This window comes from Pseudochaenichthys georgianus, chromosome 19 (genome assembly GCF_902827115.2).
Source record: "Pseudochaenichthys georgianus chromosome 19, fPseGeo1.2, whole genome shotgun sequence".
NCBI classification, from domain to species: Eukaryota; Metazoa; Chordata; class Actinopteri; order Perciformes; family Channichthyidae; genus Pseudochaenichthys; species Pseudochaenichthys georgianus.
Genome location: NC_047521.1, coordinates 28840040 through 28863594, shown reverse-complemented (window position 1 = coordinate 28863594; position 23555 = coordinate 28840040). Strand labels below are relative to the sequence as shown.

At 44.1% G+C, this 23555-nt stretch overlaps 1 protein-coding gene across 1 annotated transcript in view; it reads left to right on the top strand.

The window, feature by feature from the left end:
- LOC139435809 (glutamate receptor ionotropic, delta-2-like) overlaps positions 1-19171 on the top strand; it is a 28580-nt gene extending 9409 nt beyond the window's left edge. The window contains exon 4 of the mRNA XM_071206749.1: positions 18879-19171. Coding sequence (XP_071062850.1) covers positions 18879-19171 — 293 coding nt within the window. The remainder of the gene's footprint in view (positions 1-18878) is intronic.
- Positions 19172-23555: the final 4384 nt, after the last annotated feature.

Sequence of the window (23555 nt, the reverse complement as noted above, 5' to 3'; positions counted from 1 at the left end):
TTTGCAATTCTGATTCCTGCAGCAGCAGAGGGAATCGCCCCCCCCACCCCCCCCCCCCCAACATAAGACCTTTTTTAGTTGTGTGGTCCATATCTCATTAAAATATCTAATGTTATAACTAGAGCCGGGACTCGATTAAAACAATTAATCTAATTAATTAGAGGCTTTGTAATTAATTAATCGAAATTAATCGCATTTTTAATCAAATATACATATCTGACCTGAGAACAGTGAGAAGCAGTTTCCACATGGATGTGACTCCAGGTGGTCGACAGTCGAGTGCAGTCCAGAGAGCCAGGGAGCTGGTTATCCTCTCAGACGTGGACTCACTCATCCTGGCCCTGAAACCAGTCGTCTGGTTGAGTGTGAGTTGGGTCAGGGTGTGGTTCCTTGCACTCGGAGTCGGGCTAACGTCCGCGCTAGCTGCTACATGCTAGCTGCTACATGCTAGCTGCTACATGCTAGCTGCTACATGCTAGCTGCTACATGCTAGCTGCTACATGCTAGCTGCTACATGCTAGCTGCTACATGCTAACTGCTACATGCTAGCTGCTACATGCTAGCTGCTAAACGCTAGCTGCTACATGCTAGCTGCTACATGCTAGCTGCTACATGCTAGCTGCTACATGCTAGCTGCTACATGCTAACTGCTACATGCTAGCTGCTACATGCTAGCTGCTAAACGCTAGCTGCTACATGCTAGCTGCTACATGCTAGCTGCTCCATGCTAGCTGCTACATGCTAGCTGCTACACGCTAGCTGCTACACGCTAGCTGCTACATGCTAGCTGCTACATGCTAGCTGCTCCATGCTAGCTGCTACATGCTAGCTGCTACACGCTAGCTGCTACACGCTAGCTGCTACACGCTAGCTGCTACACGCTAGCTGCTACACGCTAGCTGCTACACGCTAGCTGCTACACGCTAGCTGCTACATGCTAGCTGCTACATGCTAGCTGCTACATGCTTTGCATTTAGGTGATACTTTAGGCTTGATGTGCTGCGGCTCTTGTCGACGCTTCCATCCGTCCGTTTTTTAAAACAAAATGTCCCATCCACGGGGCGACCAAAGCGTCTCATCAGCTTGTTCGTTCATGTTTGACTATTGTTCACCGTGGTTTGTTGTTGTTTGAAGTCCCATGCTGAAGTCATGAACGTTAGTTGGTGCTCCAGTATAATCGGTACGCCTGAAACTCATCCAGTGAGAAACGTTCCGCTGTGCAAAAATAAGTGCGATTAAAATGCGTTAATTTTTGTGTAATTAATTAATCTTAATTAACGCGTTAAAGTCCCGGCCCTAGTTATAACTATTAAAGAAAAAATGGGGACAATCCTGTTTTAATGTAGCTTGACCTTTGTAACTGCTGTGCAGACATAGGTTACTGATAAAATAGGGCTTCTGACTAATTACCTTAAATAAAATCACTTTTAATGAATGAAACCTGTTCAATACGCATTATACTTATTCTTATAATTCTTTATGAGCGCAGTAACGGTAAGGTATCTAATTACTTATTTATTTAGTATTTCATAACTTCATAACAGAGATGGTCAGACTAAAGTAGAGACATGGCAGAAAGGCCTGTTATGTTAGTTGTAGTAAACGCAAAACACGGTATCAAGACACCACCAGAGGCCGAGCAGGTCGTACAGCGCGAGTAAAACGAAGGTTATGGAAGGAAGCGCGGTAGAAATGTCTATAAAAAAGGCGTGTGTGGATATCAGCTTCTTGTTCAGGCTGCACCTGGCATGCCCCTGCCCCTGCCTCTGCCCCTGCCTCTGCCCCTGCCCCTGCCTCTGCCCCTGCCCCCACCCCTGCCCCCACCCCTGCCCCTGCCCGTGCCTCTGCCCCTGCCCCTGCCTTTGCCCCTGCCCCTGCCTCTGCCTCTGCCTCTGCCTCTGCCCCTGCCCCTGCCCCTGCCCCTGCCCCTGCCTCTGCCTCTGCCCCTGCCCCTGCCTCTGCCCCCCTCGCTCCGTCACCCGTGAAGCATCCGTGCTGCGGCTGTGGAATAATAGCATCTCTGAGGTTTAGCAAACATGTCAAAGCATTCCTTTCCCCAGAGAACTCTGCATCGTCTCCTCGGCAGCGTCCTCCCGTCTCGCTGCTGCATGTCTCACGAGAACACCAGCTGTCAATCACCGTGACGGGTTCACGCTGTCAGCAGGGATCTCTTCTACTGGTCGTCTCCGGCATGTGATCCGGTATCAAATCTCAACTCACCTCTTCAGAGCGGCTTTTCATCTGTAATTCATGTTGTGTTTTATATATTTTAAGAGTGTTGTGTAATTATAATAATATGATTTGTTTACTCTGTGAAGGGTTTTTGAGTTTCTAGAAAAGCGCTCAATCAATAAAATGCGTTATTGATGTGCGTACAGAAGATCCAAAGCAACCATGAGACCGAGTGTTCGACACGGTAATCTATAACACATAGGTGTGAGCAAGCTCTCTGATTGGTCAATAGGCGTGTTTGATTCCACGATCAAACAACGGTCAAATAGAACGTGCCTTTTCACAACAAGTCAGTATCCCTCCGCGTCTGAGAAAAACGGTATACCGTTGGTCCTAAAAACTGAACTGAAACAAGAAAGCAGCGGAGAAGTAGTGGTTTCCATAGCGACACACAGCCGTTACACTGTTACATTGTCTCTCGCTACAACATGTCAGATTTATAGTTCATTTTGATTTGCTGGGCGGCCTCAGTGTCGATGAGTGTTGGACATGGACGTTGTGTGTGTGACTAACCGTGTGCAGGTTGTGTGTGTGACTAACCGTGTGCAGGTTGTGTGTGTGTGTGTGTGTGTGTGTGTGTGTGTGTGTGTGTGTGTGTGTGTGTGTGTGTGTGTGTGTGACGAGGAGCTGGGAAAGACTGAACATACACAAATACTGAAGTTTCTAATTGTTGTTTTGCGTCAAAGCTTCATTTCTCATCAGATAATAGATTCAAGATTCAAAGATTCAAAGGTGTTATCATCAGATAATTTTGCCCTGAGCTCCTCCAACGATGCAACATATGCAAATATACAGAAGAAAACATAGTGCAAGAAGTCTGTATGTCAATAGAATGTGCAAGAACAGAATATTGCATTAAATAAAGTACATTAAGAGAACATTAAATATGATTTATTGCGGTGATAACTATTTATATAAATAAGTAGATTGCGAGAGCACAGACAGATGAGTGTTTATGGAGGCACTTGTCAGAGCGTTACTGCCTGTCGGATAAAACTGTTTACTAGTTGATATAAGATGTGGAATTAGCCGTGCTGTTGTGTGTGTGTGTGTGTGTGGTGTGTGTGTGTGTGTGTGTGTGTGTGTGTGTGTGTGTGTGTGTGGTGTGTGTGTGTGTGTGTGTGTGTGTGTGTGTCTGTTAGCTTTGTGCTAATTGATTGAATATAAGATTGTTACCGCGCATTGATTGTTTACCTGAAGCTTGTGGAAAGGCATTCTGGGAGATGTAGAAAATCAGTACATGGAGTAATGGAGGTTGAAATAAAGGAGTTTCCTTCTCAGAAAGTGACACAACTTATAGAGTGTTGCAGGGATGTCATATTTCTGTAGTGGACCCTGATGGCAGCTATACAGGAACTACAGCACGGTCACATGACTTCACGTCACCACCGCTAAGCTAAAGGTGGCTAATGTTGGGCTATAAAGGAACTACAGCACGGTCACATAACTTCACGTCACCACCGCTAAGCTAAAGGTGGCTAATGTTGGGTATGAAGGAACGACAGCACGGTCACATGACTTCACGTCACCACCGCTAAGCTAAAGGTGGCTAATGTTGGGCTATAAAGGAACTACAGCACGGTCACATGACTTCACATCACCACCGCTAAGCTAAAGGTGGCTAATGTTGGGTATGAAGGAACTACAGCACGGTCACATGACTTCACGTCACCACCGCTAAGCTAAAGGTGGCTAATGTTGGGCTATAAAGGAACTACAGCACGGTCACATGACTTCACGTCACCACCGCTAAGCTAAAGGAGGCTAATGTTGGGCTATAAAGGAACTACAGCACGGTCACATGACTTCACGTCACCACCGCTAAGCTAAAGGAGGCTAATGTTGGGCTATAAAGGAACTACAGCACGGTCACATGACTTCACGTCACCACCGCTAAGCTAAAAGTGGCTAATGTTGGGCTATAAAGGAACTACAGCACGGTCACATGACTTCACGTCACCACCGCTAAGCTAAAGGTGGCTAATGTTGGGCTATAAAGGAACTACAGCACGGTCACATGACTTCACGTCACCACCGCTAAGCTAAAAGTGGCTAATGTTGGGCATTTAGACTCTTGTTAGTGTGGTGTATTTTATGTCGTTGACGTACAATCTCTTCAGCTTGTGTTAACCCCAGACCTTATTTTGTGCTAATCAAAAACTCATTCAGAACCATTGACCGGACAGGAAGTGGTGAAACGCCTGCATGAATACCTGTCTATCTTATCTGGTTTCCTTTTGTCTCCGTCTGGACACCTTCACTCCTGTCTCAGACCTGGTGTTGTGTCTGACTGATGGCTCCGTCCCTTAGCTGTCTCGTTGTGATGAATGTCCCCCAGAGACCATCCTGCTCTCACTAATACATCATTACCTCTCGCCCTAACACACTCCCTCTCCCCCGCCCGGTGCACACACACTCCCTGTCCCCGCCTGGTGCACCCACACTCGTAAAGACACACATGGAGGCACATTTACTGCAACATAATGGCTGGAGATGCCCTTAATGCTGCAGAGGTCAGCGGTTACTCTCCTGCTATCAGGTCCTACTGTCAGATGTCAGGTGTTTATGGGAGATGCTACTAAAGACTACAATGAGATGCTAGAAGACTGCAACAAGATGCTAGAAGACTACAGATATATGCTAAAGACTACAGTGAGATTCTAAAAGACTACACAGATATACTGAAAGACTACACAGAGATACTGAAAGACTACAGAGATACTGAAAGACTACAGAGATACTGAAAGACTACAGAGATACTGAAAGACTACACAGAGATACTGAAAGACTACAGAGATACTGAAAGACTACAGAGATACTAAAAGACTACACAGAGATACTGAAAGACTACAGAGAGATACTAAAAGACTAGAGATACTGAAAGACTAGAGAGAGATACTGAAAGACTACACAGAGATACTGAAAGACTACAAAGGAAAACTTATACCTCTACAGAGATACTAAAAGACTACACAGAGATACTGAAAGACTACAAAGGAAGACTTATACCTCTACAGAGATACTAAAAGACTACACAGAGATACTGAAAGACTATAGAGATACTGAAAGACTACACAGAGATACTGAAAGACTACACAGAGATACTGAAAGACTACACAGAGATACTGAAAGACTACACAGAGATACTAAAAGACTACACAGAGATACTGAAAGACTACACAGAGATACTGAAAGACTACACAGAGATACTGAAAGACTACACAGAGATACTGAAGACTACACAGAGATACTGAAAGACTACACAGAGATACTAAAAGACTAAACAGAGATACTGCAAGACTACACAGAGATACTGAAAGACTACAGAGAGATATTGAAAGACTACACAGAGATACTGAAAGACTACACAGAGATACTGAAAGACTAACAGAGATACTGAAATACTAGAGATACTAAAAGACTACACAGAGATACTGAAAGACTACAAAGAGATACTGAAAGATTACAGTGAGATACTGAAAGACTACACAGAGATACTGAAAGACTACACAGAGATACTGAAAGACTAGAGATACTAAAAGACTACACAGAGATACTGAAAGACTAGAGATACTAAAAGACTACACAGAGATACTGAAAGACTACAGAGATACTGAAAGACTACAGTGAGATACTGAAAGACTACACAGAGATACTGAAATACTAGAGATACTAAAAGACTACACAGAGATACTGAAAGACTACACAGAGATACTGAAAGACTACACAGAGATACTGAAAGACTACAAAGAGATACTGAAAGACTACACAGATATACTGAAAGACTACACAGAGATACTAAAAGACTACACAGATATACTGAAAGACAGAGATACTGAAATACTACACATAGATGCTAGAAGACTACACAGAGATACTGAAAGACTACAGAGACATACTGAAAGACTACAGAGATACTAAAAGACTACACAGAGATACTGAAAGACTACACAGAGATACTGAAAGACTACACACAGATACTGAAAGACTACACAGAGATACTGAAAGACTACAGAGAGATACTGAAAGACTACACAGAGATACTGAAAGACTACACAGAGATACTGAAAGACTACACAGAGATACTGAAAGACTACACAGAGATACTGAAAGACTACAGAGATACTGAAAGACTACACAGAGATACTGAAGACTACACAGAGATACTGAAAGACTACAGAGATACTAAAGACTACTAAAGATACTGAAAGACTACAGAGATACTGAAAGACTACAGAGAGATATGAAAGACTACAGAGATACTGAGAGACTACACAGAGATACTGAAAGACTAACAGAGATACTGAAATACTAGAGATACTAAAAGACTACACAGAGATACTGAAGACTACACAGAGATACTGAAAGACTAACAGAGATACTGAAATACTAGAGATACTGAAAGACTACACAGAGATACTGAAAGACTAGAGATACTAAAGACTACACAGAGATACTGAAAGACTACAGAGATACTGAAAGACTACAGAGATACTGAAAGACTACACAGAGATACTGAAATACTAGAGATACTAAAAGACTACACAGAGATACTGAAAGACTACACAGAGATACTGAAAGACTACACAGAGATACTGAAAGACTACAGAGATACTGAAAGACTACAGAGATACTGAAAGACTACACAGAGATACTGAAAGACTACACAGAGATACTGAAAGACAGAGATACTGAAAACTACACATAGATACTAGAAGACTACACAGAGATACTGAAAGACTACAGAGAGATACTGAAAGACTACAGAGATACTAAAGACTACACAGAGATACTGAAAGACTACACAGAGATACTGAAAGACTACACACAGATACTGAAAGACTACACAGAGATACTGAAAGACTACAGAGAATACTGAAAGACTACACAGAGATACTAAAGACTACACAGAGATACTGAAAGACTACACAGATACTGAAAGACTACACAGAGATGCTAAAAGACTACAAGAGATGCTAAAGACTACAAGAGATGCTAGAAGACTACACAGAGATACTGAAAGACTACAGAGACATACTGAAAGACTACAGAGATACTAAAAGACTACAGAGATGCTAAAGACTACAGAGATGCTAAAGACTACACAGAGATGCTGAAAGACTACAGAGATGCTAAAGACTACACAGAGATACTGAAAGACTACACAGAGATACTGAAAGACTACACAGAGATACTGAAAGACTACACAGAGATCCTGAAAGACAGAGATACTGAAATACTACACATAGATGCTAGAAGACTACACAAAGATACTGAAAGACTACAGAGACATACTGAAAGACTACAGAGATACTAAAAGACTACAGAGATGCTAAAGACTACAGAGATGCTAAAGACTACACAGAGATGCTGAAAGACTACAGAGATGCTAAAGACTACACAGAGATACTGAAAGACTACACAGAGATACTGAAAGACTACAGAGATACTGAAAGACTACACAGAGATACTGAAAGACTACACAGAGATACTGAAAGACTACAGAGATACTGAAAGACTACACAGAGATACTGAAAGACTACAGAGAGATACTAAAGACTACACAGAGATACTAAAGACTACACAGAGATACTGAAAGACTACAGAGAGATACTGAAAGACTACAGAGATACTGAAAGACTACACAGAGATACTGAAAGACTACAGAGATACTGAAAGACTACAGAGATACTGAAAGACTACAGAGAGATACTGAAGGACTACAGAGATACTAAAGACTACACAGAGATACTGAAAGACTACAGAGATGCTAAAGACTGTGTATCTTACTGTCGGTGTTTATGGCACCACAGCCCCTGCAGTGTAGTTAAATAAGCTGACACATTAAGCGCTGTGATTTCCCGGATGCCCTGAATGCAGCTGCTGCCTCATCTTGATGCAGCGTGATGCAGTCGGTCGTTTCTCACCTGCAGAGAGACAGACAGGTGTGTTGTTGCTAGCCCTGCCCTCTACTCTGTCATCTGTCAATCACTTTCATGAGCTGTCGTCAATCCAGAGAGTCTGCATGAGCCTGATACAGGACGTGGTGCTTTGTATGGAACAGCGTGGAGTTTAGCAGCTAAACAGACGTGTTGTACAGGAGGTGATGGAGACACATGCTGAGCTACAGGTTAGAGCATATTGGACTAATAGTAATGCATCAAAACAAACATCTCTCCATTCGGATGTTGTCCAAGTCAGATCAAAAATCAATTGCTCCTAACATTTTGTCAAGATTAAAAAGTGACAATATATCAGTGTTAGTTTCAAGAGGCCCTATTCTTCTCTCTGCGGTGGTTCCTCTGCAGTCGTGTGTTCTTTAGGTGTTAGTGCATGTCAACGGTCTGCAGAGGCTACAATGTGTTCCCTCCACTGAAACGCCTCCATACGACTGCTTTGTTTACTTCAGGAACATAGTGACATCACTCTGTAACATTCACACTCCTATTGGCTAGCGCTACAACACATTGTACGTGAGAGGCTAAGGGGCGGGACATCTCTACGCGGTTGACCAATCACAACAGAGCCGACCAGCTAACCAATCAGAGCAGACTGGTGTCATGTGTTTGTGAATGAAAGTGATGTATAAATAAAGTTTTAATTGATTGAGCTCCACATATGCAACCAGCTGACGTTCCTGCCTCTTCGTATTGATAGATTCCTCATTTCAAAGGCACGACGTACACCAGTGTGTCCGTACTATTTAAATGATCTGTGATAATATATGTTCTGATGATACCACGCACACTGGCAGAGCCACAGCGATACGGTGAGGCGGAGAGACGAGAGAAGGTTTATCAGTAACGAGGTTCAGGCCTGGACGGAGCCTAGTGTGCTGCAAACAAAACACGACCATTAGCTGTATCTCATCTCCCCGCGTGTGTGTCTTCATTCTCTCACACACACACACACACACACACACACACACACACACACACACACACACACACACACACACACACACACACACACACACACACACACACACACGGCTGCTATTGAAATGTCAGAGTCATTTTCTTTACAGAGCGAAGAACATTCAGTCTGTTTCTCTCCTGCAGTTCGGAGAGCAGCGCTAATTCACCCACGTTGTATTCAGAAACATTGTGTGATGCGTACGTCCTGCAGGTCTGACGTTATGCACGTGTGTGTAGATGTTATAACCCGTTAGAGAGGTGCGGGACGGGGTCCTACAACACCGACATGACTCAGCACGCTGACTCGTTCCTGCTGCCGTTCCTCTGTTGGATTTCATCAACACTTGTATTCATTTTGCAGCTTTAACTTTCACTGTATTTCCCTTTCATAAAACACACACACACACACACACACACACACACACACACACACACACACACACACACACACACACACACACACACACACACACACACACACTCTTCCGGCAGCGTACTCTGGGGTCTGTAATAAAGTCTGGGTCTGCACCATTATTAGCCTCACAGGTCATTTATCCCACCCTTTGGCACAGACATCGTATAGGTGTGTGTGTGTGTGTGTGTGTGTGTGTGTGTGTGTGTGTGTGGTGTGTGTGTGTGTGTGTGTGTGTGTGTGTGTGTGTGTGTGTGTGTGTGTGTGTGTGTGTGTGTGTATATGTGTGTGTGTGTGTGTGTGTGTGTGTGTGTGTGTGTGTGTATGTGTGTGTGTGTGTGTGTGTATATGTGTGTGTGTGTGTGTGTGTGTGTGTGTGTGTATGTGTATGTGTGTGTGTGTGTGTGTGTGTGTGTGTGTGTGTGTGTGTGTGTGTGTGTGTGTGTGTGTGTGTGTGTGTGTGTGTGTGTGTGACGGGACGTGAGGTCGTGGTGCATGGGGTTCTGGGTAATGGGGCTGCAGATCCATGGAGATAGATAGTTTAATTAAGCATGAGAGAATTTAAGCCTCCCTTGGCAAGCGGTGACAAACGAGGTGTGTGTGTGTGTGTGTGTGTGTGTGTGTGTGTGTGTGTGTGTGTGTGTGTGTGTATGTGTGTGTGTATGTGTGTACAGAGGCTTCCTGAGTTGAAATGTTAAAATATTACAGCAATTACCACAACTTGTGTGCGTTCACATGTTGAGCTGAAATGCCTGAGAGTGAGATCATCTCTAAAAAAATCATTATTCGATAAGAAATAATAATATCATTATATGTAATAAACAAAGGTAAGAATAATTTAATAGATACCAATCTATAAGAAAGAGTAACAATGCTTGTGCTAAAGTCGGGTTTAACGATAGAGTTTAGAGATTAAAAACACCACCTGGTATGTAATGTCTGTGTCCCAGGGGAACGTGGGTCACACAGAGATGCTGCATTCAAGAACACAATTCAAATAAAAGATTACATTACATATACATGCTTAGAAGTTCAAGAACAATCTGCAATAAAAGAAAATGGAATAAAATATTTATAAAAACATGAGAAGTAAAAAGTTGCAAAAATAATAATAAAAAATAAAACAGAATACAATATGAATGTAAGAGGTGAAAGCAAACATGTACAATAAAACAATAGAAACATGAAAAGTATTTTGATAAACATAAGAAGTTTAAAAAATAGAAACTGCAGCCCTCTGGAGCCTCCGCTGACCTTAACGTCCAGACAGACGTCTTCCTGTCGGGGTCTAACCGGAGCTGAGAGGCTGTTGGAGAGGGAGGGTCCCGGGGGGGGGTCCCATGTGGATTTCTAAATGCTAGGAAGGTATCACAACAAGCTCACGGAGGGAAACTGCCACTGTGGCCTTTATACTGACAGCAGGTCATGTACCTTGTATTTAGTTCAAACGAGGATGAGAGACAAAAGTTAGTTAGTAAGTCGGTAAGTTAGTTGGTTGGTTGGTTGGTTGGTTTGGTGGACGGCTGATTGGTTGATATATTGGCTGGATGGATGGTTGGCTAGTTGCTTTGTTAGTCATTTGGTTGGTAGGTCGTTTGCAGTGTTGGGAAAGTTCACTTTCTACATGAACTAGTTCAGTTCATAATTCAAAATGTTGAACTAAAGTTCATGGTTTCAAAAATTAACTAATTTATAGTTTATAGTTATTTTGCTGAGAGCTATTATTTGTGTCCTGTACGATGTTAATGGGTCTGGGTGGTAGTGGATCTGTTTTGGCTCTTTTTTATTCGCCACTCGCACATACCGTGAAAGGCTGGTCGTGTTTGCTGTCGACGTCGTCGATGTACGGACTTGCTTTTTCAAACCTGGCGGACACACTTTACAGGCAAACGTTAGATGTTTCCCGTCTGAGTCGGTACTGACTTTAACGTAAAACTCTTTTAAATGCTCATACGCCGACGCCCTAGAGTCTCGCTCTGAGCGAGTGCTGCTGCAGCTGCTCTCGGCTTCGTCCATACTCATTCATTCAATGCTCGCCGCTTCCGCGGTTCCACATTGTTTGTTGTGAGGAGTCTGATATATTTAGTATATTTATATTTGAGTGCGACAGCCAGGGGTGACAGGCGCGTACGCGTCACAGGCAGCTTGCTGTTGCCAGATTGGGTGGTTTTCCGCACTATTCTGAAGCCTGTTCACGATGTGTTTTAACTGGGTTTCGGCTGAAAGGCATGAAATCTGGCACACTTTTGAACGCCGTTATACAGTGCTGAGAATGAACGCACTTTTGAACGCCGTTATACAGCGCTGAGAATGAACGCACTTTTGAACGCCGTTATACAGCGCTGAGAATGAACGCACTTTTGAACGCCGTTATACAGCGCTGAGAATGAACGCACTTTTGAACGCCGTTATAATACAGCGCTGAGAATGAACGCGTTCTCAATTACGTTCATCTAGCGGAAATACAGTACGTTCAGTTCACGTTCGCCCAAAATATGAACGCGTTCATGAACGATCGTTCATTGAACGCGTTCAGGTACATCACTGGTCGTTTGGTAAGCGAGATGGTTGGTTTGATGGTTGTTTGATAATTTGCTCTGTTAGTAAGTTGGTTGGTTGGTCGTTCGGTTGGCTGGTTTGTTATTTAGTCAGTTAATAATTTGGTTGGTTGGTTATTTAGTCAGTTAGTCATCTGGTCATTTGGTTGGATGGTTTGTTGATTGGTTGATGTATTGGCTGGATAGTTGGTTGAATGATTTGTTGTGTGGATGTTCTGGGAGGAAAGTAGTTTGTTTGGTCGTTCATTGGCTGGTACATCGGTTGGTTTGATGGCTGGGTGGTTTTTGGTAGGTTGATTATTAGTAAATCAGTTGGTTGGTCAGTTGATTGGTTGGATGGCAATTTGATATGTTGGTTTGTTGATCAATTGACTGATGGCTGGCTGGTTGATGGATGGATGGCTGGCTGGATGGATGGCTGGTTGATGGATGGATGGCTGGCTGGATGATGGATGGATGGATGGATGGATGGATGGATGGATGGATGGATGGATGGCTAGCTGGTTGATGGATGGATGGATGGATGGATGGATGGCTGGTTGATGGATGGATGGATGGATGGATGGATGGATGGCTAGCTGGTTGATGGATGGATGGATGGATGGATGGATGGATGGATGGATGGCTAGCTGGTTGATGGATGGATGGATGGATGGATGGATGGATGGATGGCTGGTTGATGGATGGATGGCTGGCTGTAAAAAGTTGCAAAAATAATAATAAAAAATAAAACAGAATACAATATGAATGTAAGAGGTGAAAGCAAACATGTACAATAAAACAATAGAAACATGAAAAGTATTTTGATAAACATAAGAAGTTTAAAAAATAGAAACTGCAGCCCTCTGGAGCCTCCGCTGACCTTAACGTCCAGACAGACGTCTTCCTGTCGGGGTCTAACCGGAGCTGAGAGGCTGTTGGAGAGGGAGGGTCCCGGGGGGGGGGGGTCCCATGTGGATTTCTAAATGCTAGGAAGGTATCACAACAAGCTCACGGAGGGAAACTGCCACTGTGGCCTTTATACTGACAGCAGGTCATGTACCTTGTATTTAGTTCAAACGAGGATGAGAGACAAAAGTTAGTTAGTAAGTCGGTAAGTTAGTTGGTTGGTTGGTTGGTTGGTTTGGTGGACGGCTGATTGGTTGATATATTGGCTGGATGGATGGTTGGCTAGTTGCTTTGTTAGTCATTTGGTTGGTAGGTCGTTTGCAGTGTTGGGAAAGTTCACTTTCTACATGAACTAGTTCAGTTCATAATTCAAAATGTTGAACTAAAGTTCATGGTTTCAAAAATTAACTAATTTATAGTTTATAGTTATTTTGCTGAGAGCTATTATTTGTGTCCTGTACGATGTTAATAGTCTGGGTGGTAGTGGATCTGTTTTGGCTCTTTTTTATTCGCCACTCGCACATACCGTGAAAGGCTGGTCGTGTTTGCTGTCGACGTCGTCGATGTACGGACTTGCTTTTTCAAACCGGGCGGACACAGTTTACAGGCAAACGTTAGATGTTTCCCGTCTGAGTCGGTACTGACTTTAACGTAAAACTCTTTTAAATGCTCATACGCCGACGCCCTAGAGTCTCGCTCTGAGCGAGTGCTGCTGCAGCTGCTCTCGGCTTCGTCCATACTCATTCATTCAATGCTCGCCGCTTCCGCGGTTCCACATTGTTTGTTGTGAGGAGTCTGATATATTTAGTATATTTATATTTGAGTGCGACAGCCAGGGGTGACAGGCGCGTACGCGTCACAGGCAGCTTGCTGTTGCCAGATTGGGTGGTTTTCCGCACTATTCTGAAGCCTGTTCACGGTGTGTTTTAACTGGGTTTCGGCTGAAAGGCATGAAATCTGGCACACTTTTGAACGCCGTTATACAGTGCTGAGAATGAACGCACTTTTGAACGCCGTTATACAGCGCTGAGAATGAACGCACTTTTGAACGCCGTTATACAGCGCTGAGAATGAACGCACTTTTGAACGCCGTTATACAGCGCTGAGAATGAACGCACTTTTGAACGCCGTTATACAGCGCTGAGAATGAACGCACTTTTGAACGCCGTTATACAGCGCTGAGAATGAACGCACTTTTGAACGCCGTTATACAGCGCTGAGAATGAACGCACTTTTGAACGCCGTTATAATACAGCGCTGAGAATGAACGCGTTCTCAATTACGTTCATCTAGCGGAAATACAGTACGTTCAGTTCACGTTCGCCCAAAATATGAACGCGTTCATGAACGATCGTTCATTGAACGCGTTCAGGTACATCACTGGTCGTTTGGTAAGCGAGATGGTTGGTTTGATGGTTGTTTGATAATTTGCTCTGTTAGTAAGTTGGTTGGTTGGTCGTTCGGTTGGCTGGTTTGTTATTTAGTCAGTTAATAATTTGGTTGGTTGGTTATTTAGTCAGTTAGTCATCTGGTCATTTGGTTGGATGGTTTGTTGATTGGTTGATGTATTGGCTGGATAGTTGGTTGAATGATTTGTTGTGTGGATGTTCTGGGAGGAAAGTAGTTTGTTTGGTCGTTCATTGGCTGGTACATCGGTTGGTTTGATGGCTGGGTGGTTTTTGGTAGGTTGATTATTAGTAAATCAGTTGGTTGGTCAGTTGATTGGTTGGATGGCAATTTGATATGTTGGTTTGTTGATCAATTGACTGATGGCTGGCTGGTTGATGGATGGATGGCTGGCTGGATGGATGGCTGGTTGATGGATGGATGGCTGGCTGGATGATGGATGGATGGATGGATGGATGGATGGATGGATGGATGGATGGATGGATGGCTAGCTGGTTGATGGATGGATGGATGGATGGATGGATGGATGGATGGCTGGTTGATGGATGGATGGATGGATGGATGGATGGATGGCTAGCTGGTTGATGGATGGATGGATGGATGGATGGATGGATGGATGGATGGCTGGTTGATGGATGGATGGCTGGCTGGTTGATGGATGGATGGATGGATGGATGGATGGCTAGCTGGTTGATGGATGGATGGATGGATGGATGGATGGATGGATGGATGGATGGATGGCTGGCTGGTTGATGGATGGCTGGCTGGTTGATGGATGGATGGCTGGCTGGATGGATGGCTGGTTGATGGATGGATGGATGGATGGCTGGTTGATGGATGGATGGATGGATGGATGGATGGATGGCTGGTTGATGGATGGATGGATGGATGGATGGATGGATGGATGGATGGATGGCTGGTTGATGGATGGATGGATGGTTGGTTGAACGGTTAGTTGCATTAAGACCAGGTCAGCCCTCTCTTAACCGTGTACTTGTCTAAATAGTCATTTATGTCCTAATCGACTTCTTTCGTACATCTTTTATTTATTTAACCATTTTTCATTTTTCAGGTTGACCAATTTGTTTAAGAAACTCAGTTGATCAAATATTTATTAAATCAACTTATATATTGTCAACAAAGTTTTATGAGTTTTAAACAACCAATAATGTCTTTACTAGCCAACAGCGATACTTAAGACTTTATTGAAGAATTTGAGTAAAATATAGAAAATGGATCAAAAAAGTGTTCCGTTTTTCTTTCATTGGATTCAAAAGGACCGTAAAGTCTGTTGTCAGGGAAACATGAAAACATTTTCCGTTTTTTAAAGCATTTCCTTCTGACTCCATCGATTCAAAAGACTCACATGTTGTCAAAGCTCTTTTGAAACTGAAAACATGAAAAGCAAATATTAACTATGTGCATTACGGGGAAGCGTTAATGCTCCCAGGTGAACTCAAAGGGCGGGGTGCGCAGCTTGTGAGGATGCTCAGGTGTTTGATGTCCGGCTTCAGAGGGAGCTGCAGCCTCAGCACCGAGCAAGCACAAAGCTCCAGTTCTGCTTCCACGGAACTTTAAACGTTGGAAACGATCCTGTCGCTGTGACAGGAAGTGAAGGGACAGAGTGCTCCGGCCTCAGCAGGAAGTGGCGCTCACTGGGGGAGATGGAGAGGAGGAACTGAGGGATGCTTTAGGCTGGGAACAGCGTGGAGTCTGGAACAAGTGTCGGGTGGCTTTGAGAGAAACAGCGGAGAGGCAAACATGTTTGTAAAGAAGCTCCGGAGCCAGGAAGAAGCAGCGCGATAGGGGCGAAGAGAAGGAACGTGAAAGTGAGGCAGCATTATTCTGTCCGCAGCCTGTGAATGGCTGCAATCTCCTCAAAGTGGATAAGAGAGGAGCAACGGCAGAGCTCCTCCGAAGAGTGAAACACATGACTGGATTTCGGTCCCTACATTGAGGAGCAATCACAACACATGTGTTCCAGAAGCACTATGTCGGCGTCTTTAAGGGCAGAGGGCTGCACAGTGGCTTTCAGGGAGTGAAGGAAACAGGTGGGGGAGAAGTCATCGTCCGTGCACACGCCGTTTAGAAACCCGTTCACATCATTGTTGTAATTTCAATGGTTTGGGTTCCGGTCCAACACACACTCACACCAAGTTCCACGTGCGTATCTGGTCTGTGCACGTGTAGAGTCCGTGTGGCATCGGTGTGGACAGCCTCAGAGGAGCATGGGGTATATGCTGGTTTACCGTTAGCATAAGAACCATTTCTCATTGAGCCGAGCATGAAACATATATCAGTGCATGAAAATTAGAAGCTTGATGGGGCAATTAAAAATGAATACAAATTGTTAAACGTAAGAAGTAAATACAAATAGAGATATAAATTAATTCTAAATTAATTAATTCAAACATAGTCCAATAAAACATTTAATAAGAAGTTCAAGTAAAGTCGCTCTAAAGACGTTGTGCCATGGAGAAACTCAAAGTATTCTGATTCAACCCAAACAGTCGTTCAAAAACAAGATGATATGAAATGAGATAAAACTTTATTGATCCCAATCTGGTAAATGTTTCGGGTTGCATCCACATCCAAAACTAAACAAGGCATTGAGGCACACATGTCCAGTCTGAGCCTTTGCATCCACAGGTTGTGTCGTACTCTGTTGTTGTTGTTGTTCAATCAATCAACAACTTTATTAATCCCGCAAGGGGCACTTGGTTACGAGCAGCAGCTTGTGTCATGCACACAGGCAGGAACACACAAGATGAACACACACAGATGCACCCGGAGCACAGATGTGGATAACTATAATAATACACTATAAATAGTTCAAAGCATCACAATAATAAATACATAAATAAATAATCAAGTTAAAAGCCTTTTCAAGAATTTAAAAGTTTGAGTGCAGACGGGATGAAGGATTTAGAGAAGCGATAAGTCCTTTGAGCAGGGAGAGCATATCTTCGCCCTGATGGCAACAGACGAAGTTCATGTGAAAGTACGCGACCTGGAGAGTATACGACCTGGAGAGTATACGACCTGGAGAGTATACAACCTGGAGAGTCCACGACCTGGAGAGAACACGACCTGGAGAGAACACGACCTGGAGAGTCCACGACCTGGAGAGTCCACGACCTGGAGAGAACAGGACCTGGAGAGTTCACGACCTGGAGAGTACGCGACCTGGAGAGTTCACGACCTGGAGAGTACGCGACCTGGAGAGTTCAGAACGCTCTCTGCTTTCCGCAGAATCTGTTGGTTCCAGAAGGAGTTTCAGTCTCTCTGTTTCACGCCGATGACCTTGGAGCAGGTCTTAACGTGCTGCTCAGGCTGTTCCTGTCGTTCAGCGTGAGGCGATGGAACCAGCAGATAAGAGAAAAACAAATACGGCTCTCAATGAATGCTTGGTAAAAACCACAAAGCATGAACGGCCTGACAGAGAAAGAGTTCAGTTTGCGAAGAAGGTGCATCCTCTGTTGACCCCGCTTCACAATGTTGTTGTTGTTTTATTTCGTGCACCTCATGATGACAGGTGACAGCCCAGTTAGCCTTTAGCTTAGCCTGCGCAGCGGAACTGCTTAATGATAGCTTGCTGCTCCCTGAGTGCAGCAGGTCAGAGAGCCGGTGATGGCTGTCAGGCGCTCTGCAGATTCATGTGTGCTGCCTAATATCCATAATGCGAGGTCAAGACATCGCTTAGCGTGAGCGCCGGCTCTGTGGGGGCTCTGTGGGGCTCCGCCACGCCCGCCTCTTCAGCAGAGGGGAGGACCTGGAGGGGGAGTTGTGTTGGTACAAAGTTGCACACATGGAAATATTTGTAAACCAATTTTCAGGAGAAAATATTATTTAAAAACTGAATTTATTACAAGGAATAAAAGAAAATTTGACAAATGACTGGACATGTATTTAAAATAAAATATATATATTGTGTATAGATTTAAACAGGGGATTTAATTTGGTGTATCACGGTGCAAACATAGACACTGCATTCTGGGAATTAAGAATTTGCAAATAAAGAATTCTAAATAAATAATGTAATCATTTGTAAATATTATTAATAAAATAGAAAAATAAAATATGTGAAATAGTCAGTCTTTCAATTCAAGCTGCAGTTTTGAAAGTCTGTTCTTGCTGTTTAATTACCCAAACCACTTACTGCTGATTATTAATCAAAATCTCACCGTGTAAATATTTAGTTGAACAATCAAATGTTGTCAAAATATCAATATCTCAGTGTTTAATCGAAGATTGTGTGATGTATTGTTGTGTTCACATCGCCCAGTCCTACTTCCTCCTCCGACCTCTGGCAACATGCTAGTTCTGCAGTTTGCTGTTGTTTCTAACGACCCTCACAGATATGTTGCTGCCACTTTAACCCGGTCCTTCTCCCTGTCCCTCTCCCTGTCCTTCTCCATGTCCTTCTCCCTGTCCTTCTCCCGGTCCTTCTCCCTGTCCCTGCAGCCTGCGAGCTGATGAACCAGGGCATCTTGGCGCTGGTCACCTCTACAGGATGTGCCTCAGCCAGCGCTCTGCAGTCTCTGACGGACGCCATGCACATCCCTCACCTGTACGTCCAGAGGAGCAGCGAGGGCTCTCCGCGCACCGCCTGCCCCTTCAACCCCAGCCCGGGGGGGCACAGGTACACGCTGTCCGCCCGGCCGCCCGTCCGCCTCAACGACGTGATGCTCACGCTGGTGGAGGAGCTGCGCTGGCAGAAGTTCATCATATTCTACGACATTGAATACGGTGAGTGAGCGACGGAGGTCCAGACGCCGATCTGGATCTTCTGGGTCCTTCAAAGGTCTCATATTATGCTATGGTTAGGCATATAGTATGCGTCTCTGATGTATACAAATATTCTTCTGGGTTGTTGTCGAAGGAAAACAGAAGTTCTGTTATTGGAAGCTGGAGGATCTTAAACATCTTCAACATGTGGTCCAGTTGACCTTAAACAGCTACACAACGACGTATCTTCCATCAACAGGTCTTTGATCCATTGGCTCGTTGATTGATTTCCTGTTCAGTGACTCTCTTCATTGAAGGAACTGATTTTCTGAGCCTAAAGTTGAAACGACTGACTGTTGTTGAGGACATTCCACATACGCTTAGTAGGCATTGTAACATTTACATCGTGTTGATGAACTTCTGGAGCTGCGCTGGCAGAAGTTCATCGTCTTCTACGACATCGAATACGGTGAGTGAGAGACGGAGGTCCAGACGCAGAGCTGGAGCTTCTGGGTCCTTCTAAAGAGTTGATGTTGAGATGTGTCTGGAAGCGCTGAGGGAGGATCAGCTGCTGAGAGTTGGGATCTGTTGTCAAAGGAAAACAAAATACGTTTTATTGGAAACTGGATGATCCTAGAAATCTGAACCATTTGACTTTTAACAGCTAGAAAACGTTATATCTTCCATCAAAAACTCTTTGTAATAGATAGTACAGAACTATTAGGAATGGAGACTTTTTAATTGGGAGAACTGGTTTTTCTGGCCCTGGAAAATAAAACATTGAGGTATTCTGCCTGTTGTGAAGAATGGGTGCCACATGGTTGTTTTGGTGGAAGCTAGATTGTCCTCGGTGGTCCTTTCTCACATGCCGTGGTGTGAGTCACATGTTCAATCATTTTGGGACCAAAACAACATTTAGAGATGTGGGAAAAGCAAGAAACTTCAGATCCTTAGAGACTTTTAATTGGAAAAACTGGTTTTGTGGCCCGAGAAAACATTGAGATCTTCTGACTGTCGTGAGGATTGCTCTAGTGAAGAATGGCTTCAGCTTAATCTACCGCGACTCTGAAGTGAAGACATTGTTGTTTTGGTGGAAACTAGATAGAAATGTCTTCGAGGTGCTTTAAGCTCAAGACGAATCGGCCACTTACAAGTTATCCAAAGCATCGACAGCAATGGTACTCATCCCGATAACTTTGGATGATCGTCTGGAAACTTTGGCCGTGTTTGTTTCACAGATACACAGATACCCCCCCCCCCCCCGTTGAGGGATGATGCCACACACTGCTCGTCTGCTGTTTGAACTCTGCAGGACGCCTGCTTCTTGTTTGGGTTTCAGCAGCGAAGTTACTTTAACATTCAGTATGAGAACAAGCATCCCAGCGCTCGAAGAGCCAGCGCTCGGCAGAGAAGCTCCTCAGGTCGTAACTTATGCTGCTTTTTCTACCTTTGGAGTCTTCGCTCAAACTCTGCCTGTCTGAGTCGAAACACGCTTTCTGAAACACCTTGTTAGAGCGTTTGCTTTGGGCGTTGCTCTCGTCTGGACTGCGGCTCTAAGATGGAGCGTGTACAGATTTGAAAGCCCTTTGTAGCAAACATTGACATGTCTTTAAAGAATACAAACAGCCCTGTTTCATATTCCATATTTGAAGTAGAATCTATTGATTCCAAGAGCGAAACAGCCCCAGGAATATATTCAGGGGAATGTGTAATATGGTCGGACAGATGTGCGAAGAAATGTGAAAACGTGGAAATGCTTCAGTCTGCGCTCAAGCTCTGCATGTCTGAGTCGAAACACGCTTTCTGAAACACCACGTTAGAGCGCTTGTCCTGGGCGTTTTCTTTCATCTGAATGATGAGCGTGTTGTCTGCTCGATGTTATAGCCCTATGAGGCAACGTCTGGATTTTTGGCTGCACAAATAACATTGACGTGACTGTTCTTGTCTTTCGAGGCTACATACAGACAGACCTGTTTTTATTCCATACCACCATATAATAATAATAATAATAAATTAATTGTATATAGCGCTTTTCTGAACCCAAAGACGCTTTACATTTGGGAGGGAGGGTAGACAAACAAAACAAAGACAAAGCCAAAAAGAAACAAAACACAACAGAAAAGCAGTCAGGAGGAAGTTGATCGAGAGGGGGCGGGGCTTATGGATACAGAGTTGAAGAGGTGGGTTTTGAGGCGGGACTGGAACAGGGTGAGGGGCTCAGACTCACGGAGGTCTTGGGGGAGGGAGTTCCAGAGCTTCGGGGCTGCCACAGAGAAGGCTCTGTCCCCGAAGCTCCGGAGTCTGGCCTTTGGGATGGAAAGCAAATAGCAAATAGCAAATATCTCTGATTCAAAGTGCTACATCGTTTCAAGATGTACAGACATGTGCTAAATAGTCAGACACCTTGCTGGGAAAGTTCTCTTGTGTCTGATGTAAGGGTTTATGTGCACCGTGGTGTCTGAGGTACAGATGTTAAAGCCCTTTAAGGCCTCTTCTTCTTCTTCTTCTGCACAAATAACATTGACGTGACTTTTCTTGTCGTTCGAGGCTGCAGACAGACAGACCTGTTTTTATTCCATACCACCAGAAATATCTCTGATTCAAAGTGCTACATCGTGCTAATTCGTGCTAATTCGTGCTAAATCGTGCTAAATCGTGCTAAATCGTTACAAGATGTACAGAAATGTGCGAACTAGTCAGACACCTTGCTGGGAAAGCTGTTTGAGGCATTTCTTAGCCCTGTTCTTATTCCATATCTGCAGAGAACTCTACTATGTGAACCTGGAGCAGTGCATCACACCCACAGCACTCCTCTTGCTGCATATCTATTGACGTCCTCTCCAGGAAACGTGGTCCACCTGACGTTGTGACCGCACATGAACTCCATGAAGACAACAAGCACTCGGCCTGAATGCTTTTCCATGATGTTGTTTTCTAGCCTCGGGACGTTTCCATGTCCTGATTTTACAGCAGAACGTGAGACATTGACTTCGCTCTCTTCCGCTCTCGCGCCATAGCTTACTGGGACTGTATCGTAATGAAATCACATCAGGTCCAATGGACTCGTGAGCGTAATCGATACAGGATGGTGGCAATTACAATACCACGTTACAGACGGAGGCAGGCGTTTCGCCCCTCAGACTCTCGTCCAGAGTGATGGAGGGTCGGTGCTGCAGAGCGAGAGGATCCTTTCAGACGGAGGCCAGGGCACAGCGAACACGTTTCTGAGTGGCTGGGAGATGTGGACGTCGTTAAGTGACAGCTCAGGGACGTCTGTAGCTCCAGGCTCACATCGTGTTTGTCTTTTGGATGGTTTGGATTCCAAAACACAATCACACAGTGTTGATTTGTTCTGTGCACGGATAGAGTGTGTGTGTTCAGACGACCTTAAAGTATTGGTCTCGCTTTGTTAACCGTTAGCTGAAGTTCAATACAAACGCACAAATGGTTCAACGTAAGAAGTTACAGTAAAAAAGTGAAATTAGAATAATAACACATTCTAATAAAATGAACACAAACACAAATAAAATAAAAAGTATTTATATAAAAATAAGAAGTTCAAGTAAAGTCACTTTAAAGAATGGTTGTCATGGTACCAACAAACACAAAGATAGTTTTAAACGTTTAAATGTTCCAGAAACAAAATTATAATAAATGCAGCAATGACTCAGCATCGACAGGTTGTGTACTACTCTGTTGTTGTTGTTGTTGTGGACACGTGGCCGGCTGAGAGCACAGGGAACATGTGTCTGAGTGGCTGGGAGATGTGGAAGTCTTTGAGTGACAGCTCAGGGACGTCTGTGGCTCCAGGTTTCTTTAAATGCGCTCACATGGCATTGTGAGGATAGCTTTGGAAAGCCACCGTTGTTGAACCACTTCTCGATGTTTCTGAAAGCAAAGTGATATTACTGATACCTGAACGTCTTCCAGTTAACAACCGTTACACACGTCAGGTCTCTGAAGTGGCCGGACAACGTGCCTCCTTTGGTTTGGTATATCTGTCATGCATCGATGTGAGTTCCACTATGTGTGGCATGATGATTGGAATGCATACGTTCTTTGTGAGTCACAGAAAAGTGAGAACGATGTGGAGTAACGTGAAATCAGATAATTGTGAAAATAGTCTGATACACGTGCAGACATGTGCCACATAATCAGAGGAATGTGAAGAAACGTCCGAGACAATGAAGCGACGTACTGAAGCGCTAACAGCCAGAGGTCGTTGGAGTTTGAGCTCAGCGTCTGCGAGCCATCGTTTATCTGCAGAAGAGCCCAGACATCGTGAGGATATGTTCACGTCTCCTGTTCATACTGAAACACGATAATACCACATAGTGAGCATGAGATGGAGACCCGCACGCTCCTCATCACGCTCCCTTCATCAGTCGCTCTGAAATTAGTGTTTCCTCTGAA